Source organism: Cydia pomonella, chromosome 11 (assembly GCF_033807575.1).
Source record: "Cydia pomonella isolate Wapato2018A chromosome 11, ilCydPomo1, whole genome shotgun sequence".
Classification (NCBI taxonomy): domain Eukaryota; kingdom Metazoa; phylum Arthropoda; class Insecta; order Lepidoptera; family Tortricidae; genus Cydia; species Cydia pomonella.
The window spans coordinates 19772544-19800432 of record NC_084713.1 but is presented as its reverse complement, the minus strand read 5'-3'; the positions used below and the strand labels follow the sequence as shown (position 1 = coordinate 19800432).

Genomic DNA, 27889 nt, shown 5'->3' with positions numbered 1-27889 from the left:
GATTGTTTATACAAAAAGAGAAAACGTTTTTCTACTTCTAAATATTTTCCATTCTCCATGTTTGTTTAGTATGTTATTGATAAACTGTTTTTTTTTTTCAATATTTGCAATAAAATGTTTTGTTTTTTAAGCGAAACCTATATATCTAGAATATAAGGTATATTATGCTCAAGCGATCGGCTTCAAAATTTAAGTGATTTGTTAAGATAAAGTAGCGCAAAACGTTTTTTCCAAGAATGGATTTTCATGGAAAAAGTATCGTTATTTCGCTAGGATAGCTCCATATTCTTCCCTCTTAAGACGTTTATCTTATGATTAATGCCAAATAATTTTCAGCCAGACATTCTCTCATTCGCAATGACCTCTGCATCCCACAAAGAGCTATAAGTTCAGTTATTGCATGCGTTTATTAATTATCTAGACTTAGCTCACAACCAGTCTAGATTCGGTGAGCTATCCAGTTGCTACTGAGACCGGTCACAGTCCGCGGAAGCCCCATTTAATTACATTCCCCCGTTATAACGACACTGTACGTGGGGAATGGTCTACTTGGGACTGTACATTTGTGAGAAAAATTATAGGTAATTTTTTTTGTAAAGATTTTGCGTCAATTTTATTACGAAATTCAATTGAATTTAATTTTGTTTGTTTCAATAGTCAACAATGGTCCATAATGGTAAGTAACATTTAAGATTTAAAACTAAGTGTTAGTAGAACAAATACAAAAAAGCGAACAGTACAGCAACAAAAAAAAACAATCACCTGGTAGCGGTCATGATACTCTCTAAATGTCGCACAACAGGTGAGTCGTATCGGCCCGCTACCGTAGCCAGGATGGGGTTGGAGCTGGCCCGCACTCTGCAGAGCAACGAGGCAATCCTCTTTCGTATTATGGCAACCTTTACCCTAACATTTATTCAATTAAACTTTACAAGCCTAAATTAGTTAACTTTATGTTTTATTTCTTTCTCACGAATACATTAATACAGTCAAGTGCAAAAATATGTATCGAAAGAATCGTCTCATAAATATGGTACTGCGCTCTTATTACACTGGAATAAGATGCTATGGGACATATTTTTGAGTAAGATGTGTACACCCATATTTTTACACTAGACTGTACATAAGTAACTCGGAAACTAGATAATTAGTATTTTCCTCGCATTGGTGTGGTGAAAGTTTTTGTTTCACTCGGAAGCAAAGTTTGTTTAACCCTCGCAACACTCAAGATTCGACTTACTTTGCCCCCTTGTAAAACAAATATAACTATAAAATCAGTCCAGTACCGTTCGAGAATCAGGTCCCAAGCAGAACACATCAATCTACTCTCATCGTCCAAGATCATTTAATCATCGACTAGTTTGATTTATGTGATAATTCTAGACGATACAATCTGTGCTGATGCTATCAAGACGTTTCTTTTGCGACATTCTTCATCAATGGGATACTAGCAACACTGTTAACTAGCCATCGGTGGATCTTAACTAAGGGTCAGTTGTATTAGCTGGGCTATAACCGCAAAAATCGAAGTTCGTCAATTGCGGGCATTTTCACTCAAATGACGTCTTAGTGAGAGTAAAAGAGAAAAATCCCGCAATTTGCGAATTTCGGTTTTTGTCGTAGGCACCCGCTGTCGCAATTAAAACCTTCGCTAAATTTGATTGTATGGAAAGTTTCATAATTCACTGTTAATTGACGTTGTTAATTGTTTTTGGTGCAATCGTGCCTAAGTTTTATTAATAAAGTTTACGGATACTCAGTTAGTGTAACTTTTTTAATACTACGTCGGTGGCAAACAAGCATACGGCCCGTCTGATGGTTGCTTATGCACGCCTGCAACTCCAGAGGAGTTACATGCGTGTTGCCGACCTTAATACACGGCATCCTCGTTGAGCTCTGGCAACCTCACTCACCGGCAGAAACACAACACTATGAGTAAGGTCTAGTGTTATTCGGCTGCGATTTTCTGTAAGGTGGAGGTACTTCCCCAGTTGGGCTCTGCTCTAGATCTGGAATGACATCCGCTGTGCTGTGCCCTACCACACAAAGCGAGATGATATTAACAGTGCCTGTGCCTCTCTTTTGGACGTAGTTTAAGGACATACCGAGATTCACTGTTTGTTAAAAGCACAAAGCCAGAAAAATAGAGGAGGGCAAAAAGCGCGCCGAGTGATACTTGTGAGAGAAGAAATGGCTATGACGCAGGTTTCTAGCCTTTATCGCAATTACTCTGAATATACTTCTGTTTAAAATTTCACGTTATACTACAATTATACTGCAGGTTAACGATATACAATTGAAAGCAAATGAAAATTGGACATGTTTTCGTTATTTTTTCTCTAGGTCTTTCCCCCGAAATACCGGCCTATTATCATCTCATCTCAGGATAACAATATTGTGTTTTTGCTTATTATAATTGGCACAATATCGACTTTCAGGATAATTATAGAAGTCAATAATGACCCTAATTTCAAATGCACGTTTTACTTCCCTTAATGAAGGCACTTTTCACTACAAGTTGTTCGAAAAGTAAAGTTTTGTACCACATTGTTATAGGTCGTTTCCCTTGCAACTTTGTTGCAACCCTCCGATAAGTTTGTCATTTCAATTTGAACTCATTAACAAGAAGTTTAAAGTTGATATTGGTTTATATATTGAAAAGATTTAACATTTAAAAGCAAATAAACTATTCCGTTTAATGACAGTATTACCTTCTGATGTGGGAAGGTTTATATTGTTTTTGTAAATAAGTCGAACTTATCTAATTAGGTTCATTAAATTACTGAGAAACTGAGAATATAAAGTACAAATGGGTAATGAATTTAAAATATAAATCAAAAATTAAATAAAAAGGACGTAAATTAATACAAAAGATTACGAAATTAAGAGAAGAATTAATCAGCAAATGAATTAAGTTTCCTATAGAAAACCAATGCAACTATCAGCAGGTACTTACATTTTTAATTTCTTATCTGTACCTCTAGTGTGAATTTATTCGATAGCGAGACGTGACGTACGCGTTTGCGTTAAGTCTCATTTTGTATAGGATTTTGAATTTCTAAAACGTTCCGCTTGGCGCGTTGTTTTTAAATCCCGTACAAAATGTGACTTAACGCAAACGCGTACGTCACGTCACGCTATCGGATAAATTTACACTAGGGGTTCGGAAGTATTTCTTAAAATTGCACGATACCAATTTTATCTACTTAATTGATATCAAAGAATCACACTGCTCAAAACACTACCTTGCAAATTATTTAGGTCACTAAGCGCCACTTGCACCATCCCACTAACCCGGGATTAACCGTTAACCCAGTGTCAAATTGCAGGTTTAACCAGTTAACCCCGGGTTGGTGAGTTGGTGCAAATGTCCTTTTTAGGGCCCACTAACCCGGGGTTGACCGGTAACACTTGGAGGTGCCTTGGTTACCAGTACAATTTGACACTGGGTTAACGGTTTAACTGGTTAACTCCGGGTTAGTGGGATGGTACAAAGTGGCGCTTAGGGCATTGTTTGATGTACTAACTGTAGACTAGAATTAACTTGTCACATTCCTTCACATGTCTTCAGACTACACACTAAATGTCAGGCGAGCCCATCAAAATTGATCTAAATACAAATACACTTCTTCATGGGTGAATAATCATGTACAATAAATCTACTCTTCCAACTTCCATTCCCACAACCAACATTGACACTACATTACAAACACAACTTAAACATGGTTGTAATAAAGTTCAAACTCAAATAAAGAACTCATTAACATATGCTGTTCTTAAAAAGTTATAAAGGAATTGCGACTACAAAATGCGGATATCCCAAAAGGCATATGTTGCTTAAAATACACAGTTATTTAAGACGTTTTAGTACTGAGCATGGTATGTATGCGCTAAGCGACGCCGGCGCAAGCACGGTGGTCCCAGAACGGCACGTTTGTTGTATTTCACGAAGCTAATTTTAAAATTAGCATGTGTAAACAAATTGCGGCAAATTGTTTACTCTTCAGAGACGCCAATAATGTTGAGTTATCATACACTCGTTTAGTGTTGGGAGTAAAAATGCTCAAATTGTTGACTTGGATATGAAAGAATATAGTAAAAAAACTAATAAAGAGGATAGTGGACGACCGTTTCTCATAGACGTTATGAAAAAAACAAAAACAAAGCGAAAACACTTCCATACTAAATTTTAAAAGCTCTTAACTCTTAAGGTGACGTTCGGACGTAAACTTTAATAAACATAAAGCAATAGAGATAGGACCAGGCGAGTGAATGTATGATCTTATTGGTGCTTAGCGTCCTTACTTTAATGCAAGAAGTTAAGACGAAAGGGGATGGCCAATTTTATTTGTCCAACATAGGTGTGTATAAGTGGTACGATTAAATACATTTCGATCACTGTTTTATCCACAAATGCGGATCGAAAAAAAACTAACGTATGGGCATAACTGTGGTTACAACAAATTATATCAAAATATTTTTAATAATTTTAATATTCAGAGAGGAAAATGAGGACTACATGCTGTGCGCATTATCAAAAAGGTTATTAAAAAAGCTGTTAGGCAAAAGCAAAATATAAATATTGCAATCAATACATTTTTATTACATTATCGTAACACCGAACACTGCACAACGGGTGAAAGTCCAGCGGCATTAATGTTAGGTAGGCAAATACGTACCAAATTAGATGCTATTAGACCGGATTGTGAAAAAAAGGTGCGCGAGTCCCAAAAGAAGCAAATGTCTAGTACTGCAGGTGTAAAACGTGTATTTCAGCCAGGTGAACTCGTTTGGGCACGGCAATACCAGGGCGACACGAAATGGACACCCGGGCAGATATTACGGAGAGAGGGAACAACCGACTATACAGTGTTAGATAGCTTAGGCAGGGGGTCCCATAGGCACGTCGATCAGCTAAAGCGGCGTTCAGGTGTTTTAGTATGTCCACCAGATCCATCAGCTTTACTCTTACCGCAGGGCAGGCCAGAGGACCAGGGGACCACGGCTAGAGAGGCGGCACCCACTCCATGTACGCCAAGGCAAGCGAGGTCATCGGCGACACCACCAGACACCCCGGCGCACAACGTCAATGGAGGCGCGCGCCACAGTACACCGCCAACACCTACCGCTGGCCCCAGTAACGATCCCCAAACGTCACCCTTGCCGCCACCGGAACCGCCTCAACCCCGCCATGTTAGAGAGTGCCGGATTTTAAATCCACCGAGGTACAAATTTTAGTTAGGTAATTTTAGTTTTATTTGAACGTTACCTCTGTAGGAACCTTTTACATGCAAGATAGTTAACTCACCATTCGCATACCTTACCTCGTTGCAATAAGGTTTACAAAGGTTTAGCTAGTTGTGTTGATAATAATATACCTGTATAAATAGTAGTAAATAGTTATTACTTAGCCTGCGGGTACGTTGTTAACTAAGTAGCATAAAATAAATGTTTTGTTTCTTTATTAAAACTTTTTTGTTTGTTATATGTGATTGGATGAATATTGACCTAGATTTCATTTGTTTAAGTTATACTACTGTTTAGAGTCAATACCAAAATTAATTAAAAGTTACTTAAATAATAAGAAACATGCCTAATGTGAGTACATGAATCAATTTTTTCATCTTTAGGAAGGTTAACTCTCCTTCGCGGGTAAACCACTTTAAATTAAATGTTATACTTACCCATGTACGTTCCTATACCTACGGCTCATCAGCTGATCTGCGTTCCGATTTACAATGACCTTGTTGAGTAACCGACATAAAGTAAGATAACTACTTATTATGTTGCAATACTGTTGTTGATGTGTCGGTATAGGTACATTTTTTTATGTACTTAGTATTAAGAAGAGAGTAGGAAATGTTAAATTAATTTCTATAAAGATAATTGTTTGCCGACTGAGATTTAAACTGTTTTTCCATTTTTTTAAAACTATCCATGTTTAGTTTTTAAGAAGAGAGTAATGATATGTATATAGGTAATGAGTTGTGGACCTACCTGCCAGTCTCATAATAAATAGCCTACTGAACAGACGTGTGTCTTTATCTTATGCACCCTGCACATATACTACAGTATGAAAAGGCGATTTCACGCGGGTCCTCCACTTTCGTCATAAAGAACTCAAAAAAGTGGCTGTGACATAATCGGACAGACAGACGGACATGACCAATCTATAAGGGTTCCGTTTTTTGCCATTTGGCTACGGAACCCTAGTTAGTGTTAGTTAGTGCTTCTGGGCATTTTCCGCAAATCGACAACCATTGTGCCTATTTTGCGTGAAACGAGGTAGCGCTACTCTAACCACCCCAGCTCCTCCACGAAGCCTAGCAAAGTTTTCAGGTTGCTAAATGCCTCTCCTAGTGTGCACGGAGTCCCTAGGTATTTGTTCCTGTATACTTCTACCTGTTTGCAGTCTAGGAGAATATGTTTTGTTGTTTCTTCTTCTTCCATGCACGCTCTGCACATGGGGCTGTCTGTTTTACCCATATTGTGTAGGTGTTTGTTAAGTGTGTTATGTCCCGTAATTAATCCTACTATTTTACGTAGTTGATGTCTAGGTGTTTTCAGTAGTATTTTGGTGAGTTTGTGGTTCAGTTCCGGTAGAAAATCCTTGGTCTGCCTGCTGCTACGGAATCCTAAAAACAATTAGCTATTATGTTGACATTACGTCAACTTCCTTAATTAATATTTTTTTATAATTTTCCCAACTTAGAAGCCATATCATTAATGTTTGTACAAAGTAATATTGCTCTTATAATATTTTACGTTTGCATATAAATTTTAACAACCGCCATTAAGGCATTTAAAGTCAAGCCTCATGAAGTCGTTTTCATAAAAGATTTAGCTAAGACCCCGGAACAAATGAAAGTGGGTGCGTTTGTTTTTATAGTTAAATTGAATACAGCAGATATAAAATACAGAGGTTTAACTTGATTTACGCAGCGTCTGGACGGCTAGCGTACATGTCAAATTTTGATAGTCTATCTTCTTCTCTATCTTTAGTTATATGTAATGTTTTTACAGTTTTTAGGGTTCTTTACCTCGAAAGAAAAAAACGGAACCCTTATAGGATCACTTTCCCTTTTTCTCAGGAACGCGTGAAGGTATCAACCTGGAATTTATATCAAAGACTCACGTCTACTGTCCCTTGGGGCTGTGAAAAAAATCAAATGTCTAAGCCAACGGAATCAAAAGACACAGCTATTTATGCTGCAAATTTTCGACACACGCAAGGGAATCAACACCTACAGGGTACTTCCCGTGAACTCAGAATCTTGAAATTTGGTATTACGAAGTAACGACTTACAGCGCAGATAAAGGAAAAATTACGATAACCGTATATTTTTAGTTACATCATATAATGAAAATATTTTAAATAATTGATATGACTCGACTGTCGTGATGGGTGAACTTTTACGAGTTCGAATCGCACTTCGCCGGTTCTTTCCTATTTTTTGGCTATGTATATAACTGTGCAGAATATGACGTTTTTATATGGTAGATACATGGGAAGTAGCATCGTCGCGTATTAATTGCATGTCGTGTCATGCGTCACTTTTGTACACTTACATGTTAGAACGTGACAAGCATCGACATATATCTAACTACGGGCGTTATGAGCTAAAAGAATGGGGCCAGTACAGCGGTGTCACGCACATGAATTCGAGGCAATCGTGCAGTCTAACGCCACAACGCGGTTGATGAGTTCGCATCGCGCGCGCGTTTGGTCGCAACTAGTTGCGTTAGACTGCATGATAGGCTCGAATTCGTGAGTGACACCGCTGAACTAGAGCCATTCTTAGTGCCCGTAAGGCTCGTCCTTAGATATATGTTAATAAGTGACAAGCGATAAAAACGCGACCATGTACCGCCTTGGTATTTGCAAAGTCTAACTTCTGTTCAAGAAAAATAAAGCATTACTATAATTGTCTGTGTCTGAAGCTGCTGGATCCGCAATGAGTCGACGGACAATATTGACAAAAGGCTCAGCAATGCAGAAAATATGCAAAATAAGATGCAGCCGACTACCGATTTCGCTGTGTGGTCTAACAGCGACAAATTTGCATCTGAGGTACCGCGAACCACGATCGACGTGTTGCCTCCCTGTCACATTTACGTACGAATTCACAAGTGCGACAGAAAGGCAACACGTCGAACGTGGTTCGCGGTAGGCCCTCTGACTACAACTATACCAATATTACTGCCGTAATAATAATAATATTACTACTGTAGAAAACATTAAATTAAGTAATTGTAATTTTTTATATAAAATGACATGTTTGACGTTTTAGGTAGCAATGCAATTAGCAGCATTATTGCAGCATATTGCTGTCATTACTGTCGAAGTTGCTGACATTCACGACAGCAATGCCAGCAACAATCAATATAGCCTGAATCGGAACGGTACCTTAATACAATGACGTAAGTTTATGCAAGTGTTAATGCCATATCAGGATAAATCTATGAAAAATTAACAAGACATAGCCCCGTTTTTTTGATGATAAACTTTTTTTATGATATACGAGGCAAACGAGCAAACAAATCTGCTGGTGGTAAACGATTACCGTCACTCATGGACACCCGCAACACCAGAGGGGTTAGAGATGCGTTGCTGACCTTTACGATAGGAGTACACCTCTGTATGTGGTTTCATTATTTAAAAAAATCAAAGCGGTGGAGCCATAGGGGTTTGCGTGACATACAACTCACACCATCCTAGTAAATTTTCATTTTAATTATTATTATTTAATGCTGCTTTGCTCCATCTTTCTTTTTTATAACTTTTTCTCTTCTATCGCTTCATTTATTTCTAGTATATCTTCAGACGAAGAGTGAGATGACACTCGTTTTGGTATTATTGGTAGTATTATTTGCAGTTTAAAGGTAACTTTCGGATTCAGACTATACCATAACAAGTATAACAACATTACTGCTAAAGTATTACAGTAAGACACTGCTGCTGACTGCATAGTATCTAATATTGGGCAGTAACATTGATCTTGACTGCAATATTGCAGTAAACATCAATTAATTGTAAATGTCTCAATAAAATTACCTTTATGACGTTTCCTGCAACAATGCAATCGAAATGCAGCGTGATATTACTGTCGACTATAGGGTAAAGGCACCTATTACCGTGGTAGTTAAGGAACTTTTCAAAAGAGATCCAAAAATTAAGGGTATCAATGCTGTCTAACAGCCAGGAATATTTTTTTTTCATCAGAGCATTTAATGAACTTTCCGTTTCACACGTTTTTGGATTCATTTTGGGTTATTATATGTATTAAAATATTTTTTGAAGCCAAAATGACCAAATCTTCTATTACCGTGGCAAGGGACAGGCTGTGATTCTATTATCGCGAATTGAGCTTTCATTACCGAGGGTACAATTGGCATGATTTTTCTGCACTCGTTAATAGAAATCAAACTCAAAATTCGAAACCTAATACCGAGGGTTAAAACAATAATAACGACGTGGGTTCTGTATATTATTTTTGTGTCATTAACTTTAATAATGACACAAAAATAAAAAATAAAACTATAGGAGTATGTTTAAAAATAAGAAATATATTCGAAGAGATTATAATTACACTTTGGCACAATCAAATACTATTAAATAGTTAACTTACCAAGTACCCACGAGTACCTGTATAACAAGTTATAAGTTGAATGTTTTACATGTAAAACAACAAAAATTACTATTAGTAAAGTTTTACTAAGGACGTATATGACAAATAGGCCTGCCTGTTATTAAATCAAGTAATTTTTAAATGCTATAAAGATTGATAAGAATTTGTCTTACTGACATAATTAGCTGCACAAAAAAAACAAGTAAGTAACATTTACCCGTTTATAATTAACAAATCACAGTACTTTTCTTATAGCTAAAAAAATCATGTCTGAGATTTTGGACTACTGTATAAATAAAATTATATAAAAAAAAATCTAATCGGAAATGTCCGGCAGTTGGGTACCCTTCCTTGTCAGAGTAATAACTGAATCAGAAAACAGAAGAATTTAAATCTGATAATGATAACTGAAGTCTAAATTTTATCATCATCTCGTCGAAATCTGTACTTGCGGTACCCTAAATGCGATATTTCAATACAATACCAAATAGTCACTCGGTAATAGATAACTCTTTAAGAGCCTATTACCGACCCATTCGATATTTCTCTGGGTCGGTAATAGATTTCTATACATTCTATTACCGAGGGTAATCTGATCATACCATCGGTAATAGGCTTAATTTGGAGTTTAATTAAACCTAATTCCGACCCATAAAAATAATAAAACACAGATGGTTTTTCAAATCAAATCAAACACGTATATTACAAGCTTCTTGTAAAGACAAAATCACATAACTGGCAAGTAAATTTTAGGTTTTAACTCAAAATAAAAAAAAGTTGACAGATTAAGGGTTCCCATAGAAACAAGGAAATCGGTGCTGAAGTTTTTGTTAAAAATTAAGGGTTAGTTAAATACTTTCCATACCACGGAAATAGCTCTTTAATAGCGTGAATAGATCAAGATTGGAATAAATAAAAGAAATTATAAAATTGATAATTTGTAACAAAACTAAAGAGTAAATAACAAAACTACCACTTTTTCTATTACCGTGGCATACCACGGAATTACTTACCACAGAAGTAATTGGCGCCTATCACCGCTGTTTTTTATTTTCAATTTTAAACGTATTTCCGGGTCAAAAACTAAGTTAAAAGTAATTCAAAATCGTGTAGAAAACAATACACAACCTCTTAAAAGGCATTGCACTAGTTTATTTGCCATAACTATTATGTAAAACACTAAGTAAGATTGGAGTGCACTTACCTGTGGTGTCACGCGTCTGTATGGAACAACCGGTTCTTGCGCCGCCGTCGCACAAACTGACGAATCGCGAGTTTTTTGTTACACTCACACAAATGCACACTAATGGGCACGATAGACCAATGAATGAGCTTGTTTTGTGTATGCTTTATTTCTTAGGGGATAGATCTGTTTGCTTGCAAAATGCGTATTTGTAAACACCGCGGTGTTAGACGTCGATTTTGATACCCGCGTTAATAGCCGCCGTTACCCTAATGCTGCTGCAACTGTAAAAATCGGTATTACCGCCTGGATTGTTGACATTTGCGGCATAGGTCAGCCCCGTTTTTCGATGATAAACCTTTTTTTATAGTATAGGAGGCAAACGAACAGACAAACCACCTGATGGTAAGCGAATACCGTTGCCCGTGGACACCCACAACACCAGATAGTTTAGAGATACGTTGCTGACCTTTAAGATGGGTCTACGCTTTTGCGATTTCACAGCGGTGTTGCCATGGGGGTTGAGCCATATACAAACTCACAACTCACAGAGTGAAAGAGCTACTAGTATATTCATTTATTTTTATTTTTAATTATTGATGCTTCATTAATATATATACTTTTACATCTTCCTTTTTTGGAGCTTCAGTTTTCTTTTTTACTTCATTTATTTCTTGTTTTACTTCATCTGACTCTCGTGTTGATTCATCGCCATCGCAGACCTCCTTAGCAAGCTTCCATACCACCTCTGAGCACTCAGCCTCGCCAGAGCACTTGCCTTTAAGTTCCTGACGGAGGAATTGTTTGCAGCTTTTGGTGTCACTAGCCTGTTAAAAAGTTTTGAATGACTTAGTTCTTCAGAAATTTAGCGATGTGAAAGACAGACAGAAGACCAATTAAATAGAGAAAGAGTATCTCCTTCCTCTGCCTACCTCCCACAGTCAGGGACTGGGAGTGATTTCTAGCGTTGTTTCAGTTGTATATTGAATAAGCCGCGCTCTATTTAAGCTTCAACGCATTCAGAAATCAGAGCCCGACAGAATAAAGAGAAAACTTTATATATATTATGCTGTCAAATTTAGAAGTTGTTTTTTCACTTTAACTATTTCTACTTGGACACCATTTTATGTCATACAGTCAGAACAAGCTATGTTGGCAGCGATTTTGATAGCCCTGAAGGTGCAAGTGTTAAGGTATACGTAATAATTCCATAGAAGTTTGACGTTTAAAATAACACTTGGACTTGCACTGTCTGGGCTATCAAAAACGCTGCCAACTTAGCTCGGTCTGACTCTAGGTACATACAATAATTTTAATTTATGTAACTAGCTTCTGGTCCGGACTTTTTCGTGAAATGATGATGATTGATAAAAACATGTCTTACTTCCTTTTCCAGGCCTCTATCTTCATGCCACATGTATTTAGATACGACGAACGAACGATTTCGCTTCAACGTTTTAATCATGAAAAGGTAACTTTCAACACAGTAAGGTACGAGTAGCTTTCCCATATACGAGTATTATCAGGGTTACATACAGGTGAAAAAAACGTACCCTCAATGCGCCAGAAAATAGATCATTTTTATCCTTATATCTGTCATAGGCATTATCGTCGTTGTTAAAATCTAGTCCCAGACTTTTCGACGGGTTAACTATTATGATGACAGGACGATGGTTTTGTATACTGGAGCTTATTAGCTTGTCCAAGGCAGAAGACTCGATACTTCTGGCATATGAGTTCTGGAAGTTGAGTATTAAAATTAGAGTTGTTGAATTCATCCCAAACCGCAGTATACATCTAGGAACGAAAAAAATCCGACCAAAATTCATTTACATATATCTAAGGACGGGCCTTACGGGTAATAAGAACGAGGCTAGTACAGCAGTGTCACGCTCACGAATTCGAGCCAATCGCGCAGTCTAACGCTACAACGCGATTGGTTGATGAGTTCGCATCACGCGCGCGATTAGTCGCAACTAGTTCCGTTAGACTGCACGATTGGCTCGAATTCGTGATTGACAACACTGAACTAGTACCAGTCTTAGTGCCCGTAAGGCCCGTAAGGTCCTTAGATATACGTCAACGCCAAAATTACATACTTTACGGAGATTTGAATTAAATAATGATTCCTAGTCAATATTTCCATAATCATTCACTAGATCAACTTACAGCTTGTAAATAAAAAAGAAACAAAGTTACAATTTGAAACCACATATCCTCAGTCTACCTCGGACTTGTTTAATGCATCGCAAAGCAAAAACAATCGTGTTTCATTAAGTTTTATGAAACGGTTTGCGTTTTAATCAGCCCTTGATTGTTTTAAATTGAATATGCGAACGGCTGCAATGTTTCACATAATATTTCAGTTTTAACAGAAGGGTCGGTTTACCTAATAAGAAAAATAATTTATTATTTGTAAAGTCTTTGTTTCGGATGCTCTGTTAATGACCGTGTTATTACTTATGTCTTTAAAAAGAACGTGTTTCTGACACAATTGGCACCAACACGATGACCCTCGGTATCACCTGAGTTGATCCAGTTAAAAGGTATGAACCTTACTGTTCTACCTCAGGGATGGCTAGGGGGCGCCGTAAGCCTTCAGTAAGAAATGCATATACTTGGAAAAAGTTGACCAATGCCGCCGTGACCCCGGTGGCCGAGTGGATCAGGCACCTGGGGGCCTACCGCGAAAATCGAAGTTCGTCAATTGCGGGCATTTTTCTCTGTCACTCTAACTACGTCTTAGTGAGAGTAAAAGAGAAAGATCCCCGCAATTTGCGAATTTCGGTTTTCGCGGTAGGCCCCCTGTCGCGATAGCAGAGGACGCTGGTTCCTTTCATTCATCCATTCCAGCCTGGGGCACTGGAGGCCTTGATAACTTTTTTCTTAGTATATGACATTAATTCAGTTTACATTATGCTTAATAAAATTTCCCTACATCGGGGTCTTAGCAACTAAAAAACTACCCTAAAAAATAGATATCATTGGATTACAGCCGCGCATCACGCGACAAAAGGCAGTCGCACAAGATTGTCCGGTGCAACAAAGGTTTTAATATCGCACACCCCGCGGCGGAGGGCTATTTACATAAAGCCACGTTGTTATTTAACCAGCCTGTATATACTCGTGTGCCTACAACACGACTGGGTATAGACTAAATCTGTAGACTGGGAATGAAAATAAAGAGATTTCTTTATACAGTTTACTTACTTACTGCTGTGGCGCAGCGATCCGAAGTGGATCTTGGCCTCCGATATCAAAGACCACCATGCTTCTCTGTCCAAAACAGTTTCCGTCCAGTCGACGGCGCCAAGTTCCCACACCCAAAAAAAAAACCTAGGACCCACGTGGAGAGGATGGAACCTGGAGACTCCGCAGGAACCAGGAGATTGAAGATCTGTTGTCCGAGCCGAACATTGGAGAAACGAAAGCCGCCAGACTCCGATGGCTCAGGCACGTAGTCCGGATGGGTGAGGATCGTGCAGTCTGGTGGGCGTACTCTGGAGTTCCAAATGGCCGAAGACCGTCTGGACGCCCTAGGTACCGCTGGAGAGATGAAGTGCAAAAATACATTTTATACAGTTTACCTTCTAAATGTACTAAAGTCAGCAGGGTTAATGGTCGGCTCTTTATTATTTGTCACCATGCCTGTCACGTTCTAACTAGTATGTAAGTACGAAAGTGACGGGCATAGTGACAGGTGATAAAAATGGAACCATGCTGCCACCACAGAGAATTGTAGATATTAATTTGTTTTCAGTTATAACTACATAACCTGGATACCATAACTGTGTAATCATTTTTTTCACGTAAGCAGCTCGAACAAGCCTACTTTCGTCACTGTCACTTTTGCCCTGGAGTGACGAAAGTAGGCTTGTTCGAGCTGCGTCCCTTCCCTCCCCATATCCCTTACACCATACAATTTAAATGAATATTTCAGGAGTAATCGTAAATCAAAGTTTCATTTCGAGCCATATAATTGTACGAAATGTTACGCTATCCGCAGTTAGTTCAAATTTTTACCACCTTATGCGCTGGGATCGCTTTACTTACCCCCACCACGCACTTCGCACGGTCCCAATGAATGTTGTATGACGACTAAAATCCGAAATACAAATTCTGAACCACACGACCGCTCTGTCCACTCGCTACTCCCCACGGCCCACGAATATTGTTATGCTAACTGGCTTCGTTAGTTCCTCGGAATTGTTTCGCTTTGTTAAAAGAGTCGCTACGTGCAGAGATTTGTTTTGTGATCTTCAAAACTGAACGACTAATTGTGTTAAATGACAATGTTGGTGTGTCTGTTACCAGGAGAATAGAAAACATGGCGCCGATTTTTGAATTTCGAGCGCTTGATTTTGTCACTCGAAAATCTGTGGAATACGGGCAAATGCTATTTTTGAAATACGAGCGTTATAAATTAGGAATCTAGTGGTATTACCACTCGTTTTCAATTCTATTAGTAAGATTTTTAAATATTTTTTGTCTAGTAGTGGAAATAGTATTGAAGGAAATACACGAAATCGAGCAGTCGAAATACAAAAATCGGCATAAAGTTTCCATAGATTTGACGTGTATTAAGATATCGAGAATCGAGAAGAATTAAGATTTAAGACTATTGGACAAATACGTGTATTAAATTCAATTATGTTTTTTTGTTTTTTTTTTTATGATTATTAAAAAATCTTTCGAATAAGTACCTCTCTAAAATAATGGCGTTTTAAAAAATTTGATTCGGTATTTGAGATATTTTATACCACGTTGATGGCTAATAAACATACGGCCCACCTGATGGTAAGCAGTCACCGTAGCCTATGGACCTTCATTCTCGATAGATCCAGACAGCGAGATTTTTTTTAATCGTTAGATACAACTTCGGGCCGATGGATCTGACGAAAACTTTTTTTAGTAACTATCAAAAGTAGCATATGAAACAACGCACCTAAAAGTATCTGGCACCTTCAATTATGTTTTTAAATTATAGCTATTTGCCAGAGTTCTATGTAGAAAATATACAATACAATACCTACTTTTTATTGCACACCGCACACGGTTTACAATACTTGCCCAGAAACATAAACAAAGACGCTTTTTTTAAGCTTTTACATAACAGTAGATAATTTGATGCTATTGTATGTACCCTAATTATCAATGCAAAGTCCAAGCTGACGCCTTTGTTAGACCAAATTTTTCTATGTTTAAATTAATCCCCGTGCGATATAAAGAACAATCGCATTTATATCCAAATAACGTAATTTACAAACGTTCAGTTATCTTTGCTTAAGAGCTGTACTTGCGAGTTGTGATTAGTGTCTTAGCGAGGGAATTACGAGATTAACAGATAGTGCGCTAATGTGTAAGCCTTCAAGAACGTACATGATTTAACTACTTAAGTGAGCTTTGGTGAGTTTAGAGTGAGTAGACTGCTCTTTTAAACATTTACTGTACGATTAACTTTACAATTAAGGTACCGTTCGGATTCAGACTAAAACAGAAGACGCTTTCTAGACCGCCAGTTGCTATCTCTATTGCAATCGCATAGTTATATTGCTGTCACATTCGCACAGTGACATTGATACCCAGCATCACGTGCGGGAAAGTAATATTATCATGCGCGTGTAATAGAAAAAGCAGTCTTCTGGTTCGAGCGCCATCTTGATAGTTAGCCTTGTGATTAATTCCTTTGTTTTTTGCTCATTAATATTGTTTAAAGTGTACTAAAGCTTAGTATACTGTAAACTAATGTGGTAGTGTGCAGTGAACGGAGAATTAACCTTGAAACGAATTTAACCACCATTTTGGAGTCAACAGCCGGTAGTCCACGGCTATTACTTTACAAGGGCTAATAAAATCACCGTACACTGTCTTGTACTAACCGTACAATTTTAGTCGTTAAAAGCTCTTAATACCTTTATACTGGGGAAATAATCCCACAAAAAGTAATACGTAGCATAGTGAACAGAAAACATTGCCAATAACAGATGTCCAAAAAAGTACAACTAACATGAAATAACTAAATGGAAACAAGAGATTACACAACAATTACACGTTAAAATGCATTTTATACACAGTAGATATGGCTTGCATAACGTGTGTGTGTTTTGTTTGAGTGTGTGTGTGAGTGCTCGTATGGGTCGTAAGACGTATTTACCTAGTTAGATTTATCAACTGTCATGGATTTCAAACTTTTTGCTTTTTGGCTTTATGACGTACCCTGCAGCAATGCAGCATCGATGTTGTTGTTGCTGCCTGGATTTTTGACGTTTGCGGCAGCAATGCAGTGGCAGTAATATCGCGCTGCAATACTGCAGCAGTCATGTAGCTTGAAACTGAACGGCGCCTTAATGTTAAGGTAGAAATATTGGCCTGAATATACTAAAAACTAAACTCCATACATTTAAGTGCACAAACAATATGTATATTCTTAGCTTGTGTTTTTTATTAATCTTAACCTCAGATAGGCAAATTAACTGATGAAAATCAACATCGTAAATTAACATTCTGACGATTTGTACACTAAATTACAACCACGCTAATCCCTTCACAAGAAGCCAGAAAGTAGGAAATTCCAGTCACACGCCCACCTTATCACCGGCCGGGCCATCAAGGGAAATATTTACTAAACACACCTTTACCGCACTAGGCCGGCAATCCGACATTCGTCGAGATAAAACTGGAGATTAAGTCTAATTAACGCGTTACACGGGCTTATTAAATCAAGTGTTTGGTGTCATTCGTGAATAAATATCAACAGTCACACTTTAAGTGTGATAAGGTGAGATGGGACTGTCAATAATCTTGGTATGTAAAATTAGGTACATACATTCTTATTTTGTCTTAATTAAAAAAACCGGACAAGTGCGAGTCGGACTCGACCACCGAAGGTTCCGTACTTTTTAGTATTTGTTGTTATAGCGGCAACAGAAATACATCATCTGTGAAAATTTCAACTGTCTAGCAGAGCTATCACGGTTCATGAGATACAGCCACGTGACAGACAGACGGAAGGACGAACGGACAGCGGAGTCTCAGTAATAGGGTCCCGTTTGACCCTTTGGGTACGGAACCCTAAAAAACACGCACTAGAGGGGTACCAACCAACACATAACTTTAAAGATATATATGCCAAAAGGTAAAGATCCCAGCATGCTAACGCTCGATAGATGACACCTAACCATTGGAATAGTTATCGGACGAGTTAAATGGTCAAATGGTTAATGGTGTGGTGGTGGTGGTTAATGGTTAAATGGTGGATGAGGTCTTGGTGGCTCAGATGGCAGAGCGCTGGAGTATAGATCCAGAGGCCGTGAGTTCAATTCTCACCCAAGGCAGGAATTTTTCTACTTTTAAATTTATTCTCAGACAAATGGTAACTTAAAAATCCGCTCTAAAAAACTTAAACACTACTACTGTTTAGTATTTAGTTAAAGATATTACAAACAACATAAATGCTTATTCACTCTTAACCTCAAACATTGCACAAAAGCTACCTCGTTATCCATTATATTCACAACATTGTTAGTATTCAAAGTATTCAAACCTAAGGCATAGTTGCTTCAAAAGGTCCCAAGTCTCTTCAAATTTCAAGGCGTTTACTCGTTTTACTTTAAAGTAATTTGTACAGTAATTCACTTACAGGAGCAGAAAATTATAGTCGATGAGAGACTTGAAGGACTATTACAAGCAGTGACGGACCATTTGTGCGTAAAGTTGCAACTTGTTAGTTATTAGGTACAAGTATTGAAATTTACGATGAAGGAGCTATTCTCGAATCATATTTTAGTAGTTTAATTTGTTTTTATTACTTTTCTAACACTTTACAAGTATCTTAAATCAACACGGTAACGTTAAAACATTTTAACACTGAATGTTGACTTACGATTTTTCAAAATTATCAATATAAGGTACTTACTGTAAAGATGGTGAAGTCCTACATGTCTTTACGATTACTACTCGTAATTCATAAAGTTCGATAGGAAATCGAAACGATAATTTATTAATTTAAAATTTTTAAATACAATATAATTCACTGGCTCAGTGACCCAAAAAGGGTATTAAATAGAGGGCTCAGTTGCAATTTCCGTATTTACGGTTTTCTAGAGGAAGAGATAGTAAACCACCTAATTTGTGAATGTCACGCCCTCGTCAGACAAATAATGAAGAACTTTGAAGCAGGCTATCTGGAAACAGGAATTCAAAGTGCTACCCATGAGCTCCATCATCTGACATATAGAGATGCTCGGAAAAGCTCTCGAGTAGGTGACGGATTTTTCCTAAGGGGGTAATTACATAAAAGATCCCTATGGGTCAAAGTGTATCCGCAAGGACCCACGAAAATCATAAACGGTTTTCTAAATTTTCAAGACAATAACATTTTATAAAAACATTTCTTTTAGATTTAGAAACATTATTTCATTGCAGAAATATTTCTAGAAAGTCATTGTAAATTGTAAACATATCGAAGATTATCAACTTGTGCACAATTACAACTCCCTTGTCGTTATTACGCTTGCGTGGTCTTCAAGTTAATTCATTGTACTTGTATTTACCTGCTCCACTACAATAAGATCAAAAACACTGTGTTTAAACAAAAATACAGCTTTCAAATTAAGTATCTATACACGCCAGCTCCCACATTTGTAGAATAGGTATTCACATTAAGGTACCATTCGGATCCACACTACACTAGTATAACTGCAGCGGTATTCCAGCGTGACATTACTGTCGACTGTATTGTTGCCGCAAATGTCAAAAATCCGGACAGAAACCATAGATTTTTACGGCAGTAATGCAGTTGGCAGTTACGTCAAATTTAATGTTAAAATCTCGATAAATTGACATTTTTGCAGTGACGCAGTCGACTGCAGCTGTATTACAGCGTGACATTGCTGCCGAGTGCATTACTGCCGTACATTTCAATACCACCTCAAAATTTTATAATTCCTGCTTCTTTGTTTGGGCTGTTCTGTTCGGCTACGGAACTCTCTTTCTGTCAAACTAAGACGCGCTCAATTCCTTGCTGTTTTCAAATCCCATCTTAAAGATGATTATCTGTCCCTTCCTTAGTGTCTCTGTTCGCGTTACTAGTTTCCACTTTTGACAAGAATTATATAGTATGGATACATACTCGTAACTATATGTCAGTACATAATTATGTCAGTAGTATGTACGTCATATGTATTGTCTTATTGTTGTATACTTAAATTAAGGTATTTTCTCTACTGCTATTTAGTTTCTTTTGCACCTCCTAATTAGTTAAATTATGAGTTTCATTTCTCCACTACCTAAAGGTTGTCTGGAAGAGATCGCTCTGTAGCGATAAGGCCGCCTGTTGTTTACCTCTATCTTCATGTATTAAGTGTTTCCATGTACATTTATTCTGAGGTTGTGCAATGAGGACTTTGTATTGTAATTGATGTTGAAGTCTAGAATTCTGACATTTGCAGCATCAATGCAGTCGGCAGTAATGTCGCGCTACAATACTGCCGCAGTAATACTGTTGCAGTCTGAATTTGAATGTCACTGTATTAAAAGGCACTTCACACACTTTCCGTATGAGCGACTGACAAAATAGCCCCCCACAATTTGCGAATGTCTACCAACTTGTAATCGACTACTTACGGTAATCGGCCTCTGGAGAACTGTCAGCTGCTATTGATGTGGTAAGTCTGGTAAGTCGTTCTGAAATCATTATCAATTGGAATTAATCATGCATGGTTAGGTAAACGTAGGCTGGTAGAATGAAATCGTTTGAGACACTGACGATCAGATTGAACCGAGTCAGAGGGGGAACAGGAAAGAAGGAAAGAAAAGATATAGCGCGCTGCGCAAAACTTGCGACGGAAGATATGACCGTTCTGCGGTTTTATATACAGGTTGTTTATTAAGTCACCTGCAATAATTAACGGGGTGAATATACAGGTTGTTTATTAAGCACCTGCAATAATATATAGGTTATACTGAGCAACTTTTACTATGGGACCAACCCCGAAATAACGAAAAAAAAAATTGCCTGTTTTATACATTTTGACAGTCTGACCTTGACATTTTCTATGGGAGAGTAATTTTTTTTTGCGATTTCGGGTTCGGTCCAATAGTAAAAGTTGCTCAGTATGACCTATATATTCACCCCGTAAATTATTGCAGATGACTAAATAAACATCCTATATTTTACTTCAACATAATAGACACATATAAAATACTGAAATAGGACATTAAAGAAAAACCGGCCAAGAGCATGTTGGGCCCTGCTCAGTGTAGGGTTCCGTAGTTACCTTTCCGTCACGATAAGCTTGAACTGCAGCTAGTAGTATCGAAGATTGTTCAAAGGAATCAAAGGGAAGAAATGATGCTTGGTGCCTTTCACTCGGGTTAAACTCTACTTTTCATATCGAATACGATGAAACTAAAAAGAAATGCCAAAATAGCATACTCAATAATTCAAGTAAAAGACGTATGGCCATGATGTTTTCACCACACCAACTGGTAAAGGTCCTCTTGATTGTTCAAAAACTAATGAGAAAGTTACATTTTATCCACATGTGGGACAAAGTAATCAGATGCAAATATTAAGTAATGTCAGGCTATTATTCTGGGTAGCCATCATCAACAAGTAAAGCTTGGTGCGGTTTCTGTCGCGCCGATTTTGTTTGATGGCACTGTTATTCCAGTTACTAAACAAGTGAAAGATCTCGGCCTTGTATTAGATTCTAGCCTTACCTGGAATGACCAAGTCTCTGAAATAAGTCGGAAAGTTTCAGGACATTGCGTTATCTCTATAAATTTAAGAATTTTCTCCCAGTAGGTACTAAGAAATTACTTGTGCAGGCTCTAATTTTGCCAGTTATTGACTATGCGGACGCGTGCACGACTAATATCTCTCAGGAGTACCTCAATAAGCTAGACCGTCTTATGAATAATGGCATACGTTTCATTTTCGGACTTCGCAAATACGACCATGTTTCTTTTTATCGCCGTCAGCTAAATTGGCTTTCCATCCGTCGTCGTAGGTCCCTTAGAATCCTGAGTATTTTATTCTCCATTTTGTTCGAGCCTTCCTCCCCTGGTTATCTTAAAGTAAATTCACTTTCATCACCCCCCGTCCAGGATGTGAACTCCGTTCCTCCCGTTCTCTCAAACTCTCGATTCCTTCACACCGTACTGGTTTTATGTCTAACTCTTTCGCCGTTGAGGCAATCCGTCTCTGGAATTCCCTCCCTCTCTTTATTCGACAAGCCCCAAGCAAACCCGTTTTCAAACGACTACTTCGCAAGCATCTTCTGTCAGAAGAACTTAAATAAGGTTCACCATCATGTATATGTACATAATTATATGTATTAGTCTATCTTTTATACATTATATAAGTAGTAGTATTTAACTATTTATATATTTTTGATATAATTTGACTTCACGTTTAATTTTTTCCTTATTATTTGTTATTATTTTTTCCTGCACCAACATACACAAATGTCTCTGTTTGACCCAATGGTTGACTGGTAGAGAATGCCTTTTGGCATTAAGTTCGCCATTTGTACATTTTTCTTTATGTGTGCAATAAAGTTTAAATAAAATAAATAAATAAGTTGTTTCCTTATGTTAGCTGGTAAAATTGACTTTTAAATGATGATTTTGAATGATATTCTTTTTATAACGTTCTGTTGGATTTGATATGGTTTGATGTTTTTGGTATTTCATAGTATTTTCCTCGCGTTGGTGTGGAGGCAAAGTTTGTTTAATGCTCGTGCCTTGAAACCCTCGCAACGCGATTCCACTTCTCGAATCACTCGCTACGCTCGTGGTTCAATTTTGGAATGTTTCGCTAGCTCGAGTATATTGCACGAGCGGATAAATAACAACTTTTCCCCCTTTTAAAACATATAACTATTTCCTTAGAACTTATTGCAATCGGAGACTTAGCATGTCTGCAGTGGCAGCATGGTTCCATTTTTATCACCTGTCACTATGCCCGTCACTTTCACACTTACAAACTTGTTAGAACGTGACACACAAGGGGGCCTACACACTGTTCACACCCTTGCCGACTTATCTTCTCAGTATTATATGTATATATATATGTATTTATTAATTAAAACATGTAACACACACATACCCTCATTTTATACATCTATTGTGACCTGGGTTCCGGCAGAAAACCAGTGCTTTACTTGAAAGAGTGAAGAGTATCACTGAGCCGTGACCCTTTTGTCCTGCTGCAACGCACACAGTATGTAGGTAGGTACTTTTATTTTATTTTATTGTTTATTAATTATGCCTATTTTGTTTTCTCAATTTTCTTTTGTGCTATTTTTATTTTGTTCCTGTAATAATTTGTGTTCTTTATGATGATTTAAACTTTATATTGTGTGTTTTTGCAGCTGCCAAATAAATGATTTATCTATCTATGACAGGCATGGTAACAAATGATAAAGAGCCGACTATCTTTGAATTGAATTGAATTGAATTGAATTGAATTGAATTGTTTATTGCATATCACAAACCAGTTATAAAGGTGGTACATATTATGTGGTTAGTTTTAGTGACGTCCTGTAAGGACACAGCAACATATAAACTAATGTTAACTTAAAACTAAGAAATAATACATTTCAAATAATTTAACATTACATATTGTTAAGAATACGATCATTACTAATCAAATTTTTCATCGAAGTAGTCTTTTACATTATAAAAGCACTTATCAGTAAGGAAGATTTTTAACTTATTTTGAAACAAATTGTAATTTTCTATGTTTTTCAACGAATTCGGAAGGTGATTATAAATTTTAATACACATAAAATGAGGACTAGATGTAACAAGTTTTAATGACGAGAAAGGCAATTCTAATTTATTTAAATTTCGGTTGTTTCTTCTATTGTCTGTTAGTAGTGAATAAAGGTTAATATGTTTTCTGACAAATTTACTTGTTTCAAGGATGTACATCGAGGCCAGGGTGAGTATTTGATGCTTAATAAAATAAGGTCTACAGGAGTCCAATTGATCGATATTTACCAGTATCCTGATGCATTTTTTTTGCAATATAAAAATTGTCTCAACATCACAACTATTTCCCCACAATACGAGACCATAGGACAGCCTTGAATAGGCATATGCGTAGTACGCGGTAAGGGCACTCTCGAAGTCTGTAACTCGTTTAAGGTATTGGAGCGCGTAGATGAAAGAGGACAACTTTTTCGATAGTGTTTGGATATGGGATTTCCAGGTCATATTACTGTCGAGATCTATTCCTAATAGAGTAGCTGTATTTACATGTTCTACCTGTGTGTTCTGAAAACTAATATTTAAAGTTAAGGGAGCTTTTTGAAAAGGTTTGAATTGAATGACTTTGGTTTTTTTGAGGTTAAGTTCCAGATTGTGAATTTGTAACCAATTTGTAATGGATTTTAATATAGACTCTAATTTAGCTTCACCATCTTGGCTGTCACTACACGGAACTAGTACAGAAACGTCATCAGCAAAAAGTGTACAATGGTCGTCAACTATTCCTGGTAGATCATTAATATATACCAAGAATAGTAAACAACCTAATACACTCCCCTGGGGTATAGAGCCTTTCACCGGGACCATGTCAGATCTAACATGTTGAATTTGCCCTGTTTCGAAGTTCATATTTTGTATGTCTACAAATCTTAACCCTACTGCTCATATTATACCATAAAAACACATACTCAAGAGTCAAGACTAAATGTTTTGTGGATGCGAATATAGAACACACGCACAAAACTGCTTAAAGTACAGTCACGTGCGAACGACATGCGAAGGCACTCCGCCTGCGTAGAAATTTATGCAACTTTCGCCGAACCCACCCCACAGCATTGAAATATGCAAACATTTTTGACAGGGTCGTATAATACAAATAAATGTCCGCATTGTAAATTTAAGCGGTGAAATATGAATAGGCTTCTTAAAGGGTGATTCAAGAATTACATGTCACTGCAAAAAGCATATTTTCGATGTTTTATATTATTATATATTTTAATAGTATTTTATAATAATAAAATTGCATAAAATATATATAAAACCTATAATAGTATTTTCCTACTCCTCTACTGTTATCTGTCATTTATGCATTCATTAACACGAATATAAGAACATACATAAAAGGTTTCAAGAAAAGTCTATATTGTCTATTCCTTATAAAAGCTCTTGTGCTTTTAATCGCTATAACGTTACTGCGATTAATGGCTACCAACCTAACAAAACCAAAACGAATACAGTTTTAAACTAAGTGCATTGCTGCCAACTTACAAAATATTCATTTGGTTGCATAGTAAAAATAATTACTTCATAAGTCAGAAACACGCATGTGACACCCGTAATATAGCAACACCCATAGACTACGAAGACCGCTTAGCGTTGCTTGTTAGTCTCCGTAGGCTACGGTGGCCAAAATTGAGAAAAAACTGTCCAAAAATTTAATTTAGCAAGTAGCAAGTACCAGGGCCTCATGAGTTACGAGGTGTCGCCGACCGGCCGGCCGCGGCCCGGGGCGGGCTGGGCGCGTAACAAGGTATGCTCGCGCGTCTTGGCTATATACTTTTGCTGTAATTTGTTTACCTAAATTAAGATTTATTTTTGTTGACTCGTAGGAAAAATATTGTATGCAACGTTGTATAAGTAGGTCAAAAAATGCTCGTGGCGTATTCCTTTACAATGTTCGCCTACGCCTTCGGCTCCGGCTCACATTGTAACTCACGCCACTCGCCTTTTTTGACCCTTCTTATACAACTGTTGCATAAAATACTATTAAATACTATTATTGGTTTTATATATATTTTATGCAACAGGCGTAGGCGAACATTGTAAAGGAATACGCCACGAGCATTTTTTGACCTACTTATACAACGTTGCATACAATATTTTTCCTACGAGTCAACAAAAATAAATCTTAATTTAGGTAAACAAATTACAGCAAAAGTATATAGCCAAGACGCGCGAGCATACCTTGTTACGCGCCCAGCCCGCCCCGGGCCGCGGCCGGCCGGTCAGCGACACCTCGTAACTCATGAGGCCCTGGTACTTGCTACTTGCAAAATTAAATTTTTGGACAGTTTTTTCTCAATTTTGGCCACCGTAGCCTACGGAGACTAACAAGCCACGCTAAGCGGTCTTCGTAGTCTATGGGTGTTGCTATATTACGGGTGTCACATGCGTGTTTCTGACTTATGAAGTAATTATTTTTACTATGCAACCAAATGAATATTTTGTAAGTTGGCAGCAATGCACTTAGTTTAAAACTGTATTCGTTTTGGTTTTGTTAGGTTGGTAGCCATTAATCGCAGTAACGTTATAGCGATTAAAAGCACAAGAGCTTTTATAAGGAATAGACAATATATACTTTTCTTGAAACCTTTTATGTATGTTCTTATATTCGTGTTAATGAATGCATAAATGACAGATAACAGTAGAGGAGTAGGAAAATATTTTAATAGAACTGAAGAACCTACATGGGTGTAGCCTTCAACATATTGTGAAATTAAATATTTTATTTAGATGGCTATGTATATGTACCTCAGCAAAGTACTATTATTTTTCTGAGCCCTAGGACCTTGCCAATTAACCGACTGTGGCAAATTTTGAAAGGAAAGCTTCAGCGGTCTATTCCAACGGAAATATGAAAGTTAATCTGAAACTACAATAAGGTTATCAAAATAAAAATACCGAAAATACTTTCGGACTTCTGGTTCGACCGCCATCTTGATATTTAGCCTCGTGATTAATTCCTTTGTGTTTTGCTCATTAATATTGTTTAAAGTGTAATATTGACACACACACACACACACATACAGTAAACTAATGTGGCAGTGTGCAGTGAATGGAGAATTAATCCTGTAGCGCATTTAACCACCATTTTGGAGTTAACGTGTAAGGTGTAAAGTCCAGCTATCCGAGCTAATAAAATCACCGTACACTGTCATGTACTAACCGTACAATTTCAATCGTATTTAAAGCTCCTAATACCTTGATACTGGCTAAATAATCCCAATGGACTGAAGCCATTATTTTAAAAGAATGGATGGAAAAACTTTCAATAGGAGTGAAAGAGAGTAAGCTTTAATAATTTATTCACACGATCATTGTCTCACTTTTCAGGTCATACGAGATTATTACGAGATTTTGTTAGTCTGTACGTTGGGCTATTATATTGTCTGTGCTTAGTCAAATTCGTTGACAGGTATATAATATGCAGGAATGTCAGAATCGATTATGACGCCGGCAACGATCAACGCACAAAGGATGGGAATTAGGGATCATCGTTCATTAATAAGGTTATATTGCAACGTGCAATATGCCAGGCCAAAGATTAGGCACTCAGACTAGGTGCTACGTTTGCAAAATATTTGTAAATCTTTGCTTTTGTTTTGAAAATCAGTTTTGGAGCAGAAATTTTAAAAAAAGATCTTTATTTGAGAGTACCTATACGAATTCTTGCCAAATATTTTGATGTCTTACGGAAAATCATTCATCATTTTTACATTTTTAATTATTCGAGGTTTATTTTAAATAATTGAATTTTTTACCCAACTATCAAACTTGAATAAGTGAGGCGCTGCTTTAGCGAATTTTGGATATTTAGGTCATACCCGGGTAAATACCCGAAGGAGGATGCTTATCCGGTGTTTACCCGGACGGATAATTATGGGCAAATATCGTTCATTCTCAGCTCACATTCGTACTGTCCAGCAATTGCCACAGTATTTAAACATTTTTAGGCGATGTTTCATTTGAAAATTTTTAATTAATCCGAACGTCTTTTTTAATCACGTTAATTTCAGAAGGATCACAAATCTAACCTAACTCTATGGCTTCTATAGGTGTATTTTTTTCAGTTAAGACATTTTTCTTTGAGAAAAATGTTTGATCACATAAACAATAGACAAATGAAACATCGAACGAAGGTTGCGATAGGATACAATTACCATCAAATAAAATTACCGTCTGGTCTAATCAGTATAATCTGTGGCGTATACCTGTGCTAATCCAATAAGCGATCCCTGACAGGCACCGGCCCGACTCATATCGCCGATATTGCTTATCAGCATATCTGCATCCATATTGT

General features: G+C 37.3%; 1 protein-coding gene and 1 non-coding gene across 2 annotated transcripts; one reads left to right on the top strand and one right to left on the bottom strand.

Moving 5' to 3' along the window:
• Positions 1 to 11380: 11380 nt before the first annotated feature.
• Positions 11381 to 13138, bottom strand: LOC133523051 (uncharacterized). The gene is made up of 3 exons (XM_061858557.1): positions 12982 to 13138; positions 12366 to 12551; positions 11381 to 11639 (listed from the first exon to the last, which is right to left on the bottom strand). Exons 1-3 carry the CDS (start codon positions 13024 to 13026, stop codon positions 11406 to 11408), a joined length of 465 nt encoding a protein of 154 aa, XP_061714541.1. The 5' UTR covers positions 13027 to 13138; the 3' UTR covers positions 11381 to 11405.
• Positions 13139 to 18073: 4935 nt separating this feature from the next.
• Positions 18074 to 18146, top strand: Trnay-aua (transfer RNA tyrosine (anticodon AUA)). Its single transcript has one exon. It is a non-coding gene; the product is annotated as a tRNA-Tyr (tRNA).
• Positions 18147 to 27889: the final 9743 nt, after the last annotated feature.

What these genes read in the sequence shown, in the direction of transcription:
- LOC133523051 (XM_061858557.1), bottom strand. Translation starts at nt 13,026, where the DNA reads ATGTGGTTTCAAATTGTAACTTTGTTTCTTTTTTATTTACAAGCT. An exon ending in TTCTTTTTTATTTACAAGCT is followed by an intron (nt 12,552 to 12,981) that starts GTAAGTTGATCT and finishes CTCAACTTCCAG; the next exon opens with AACTCATATGCCAGAAGTAT. An exon ending in TATTTTCTGGCGCATTGAGG is followed by an intron (nt 11,640 to 12,365) that starts GTACGTTTTTTT and finishes ACTTTTTAACAG; the next exon opens with GCTAGTGACACCAAAAGCTG.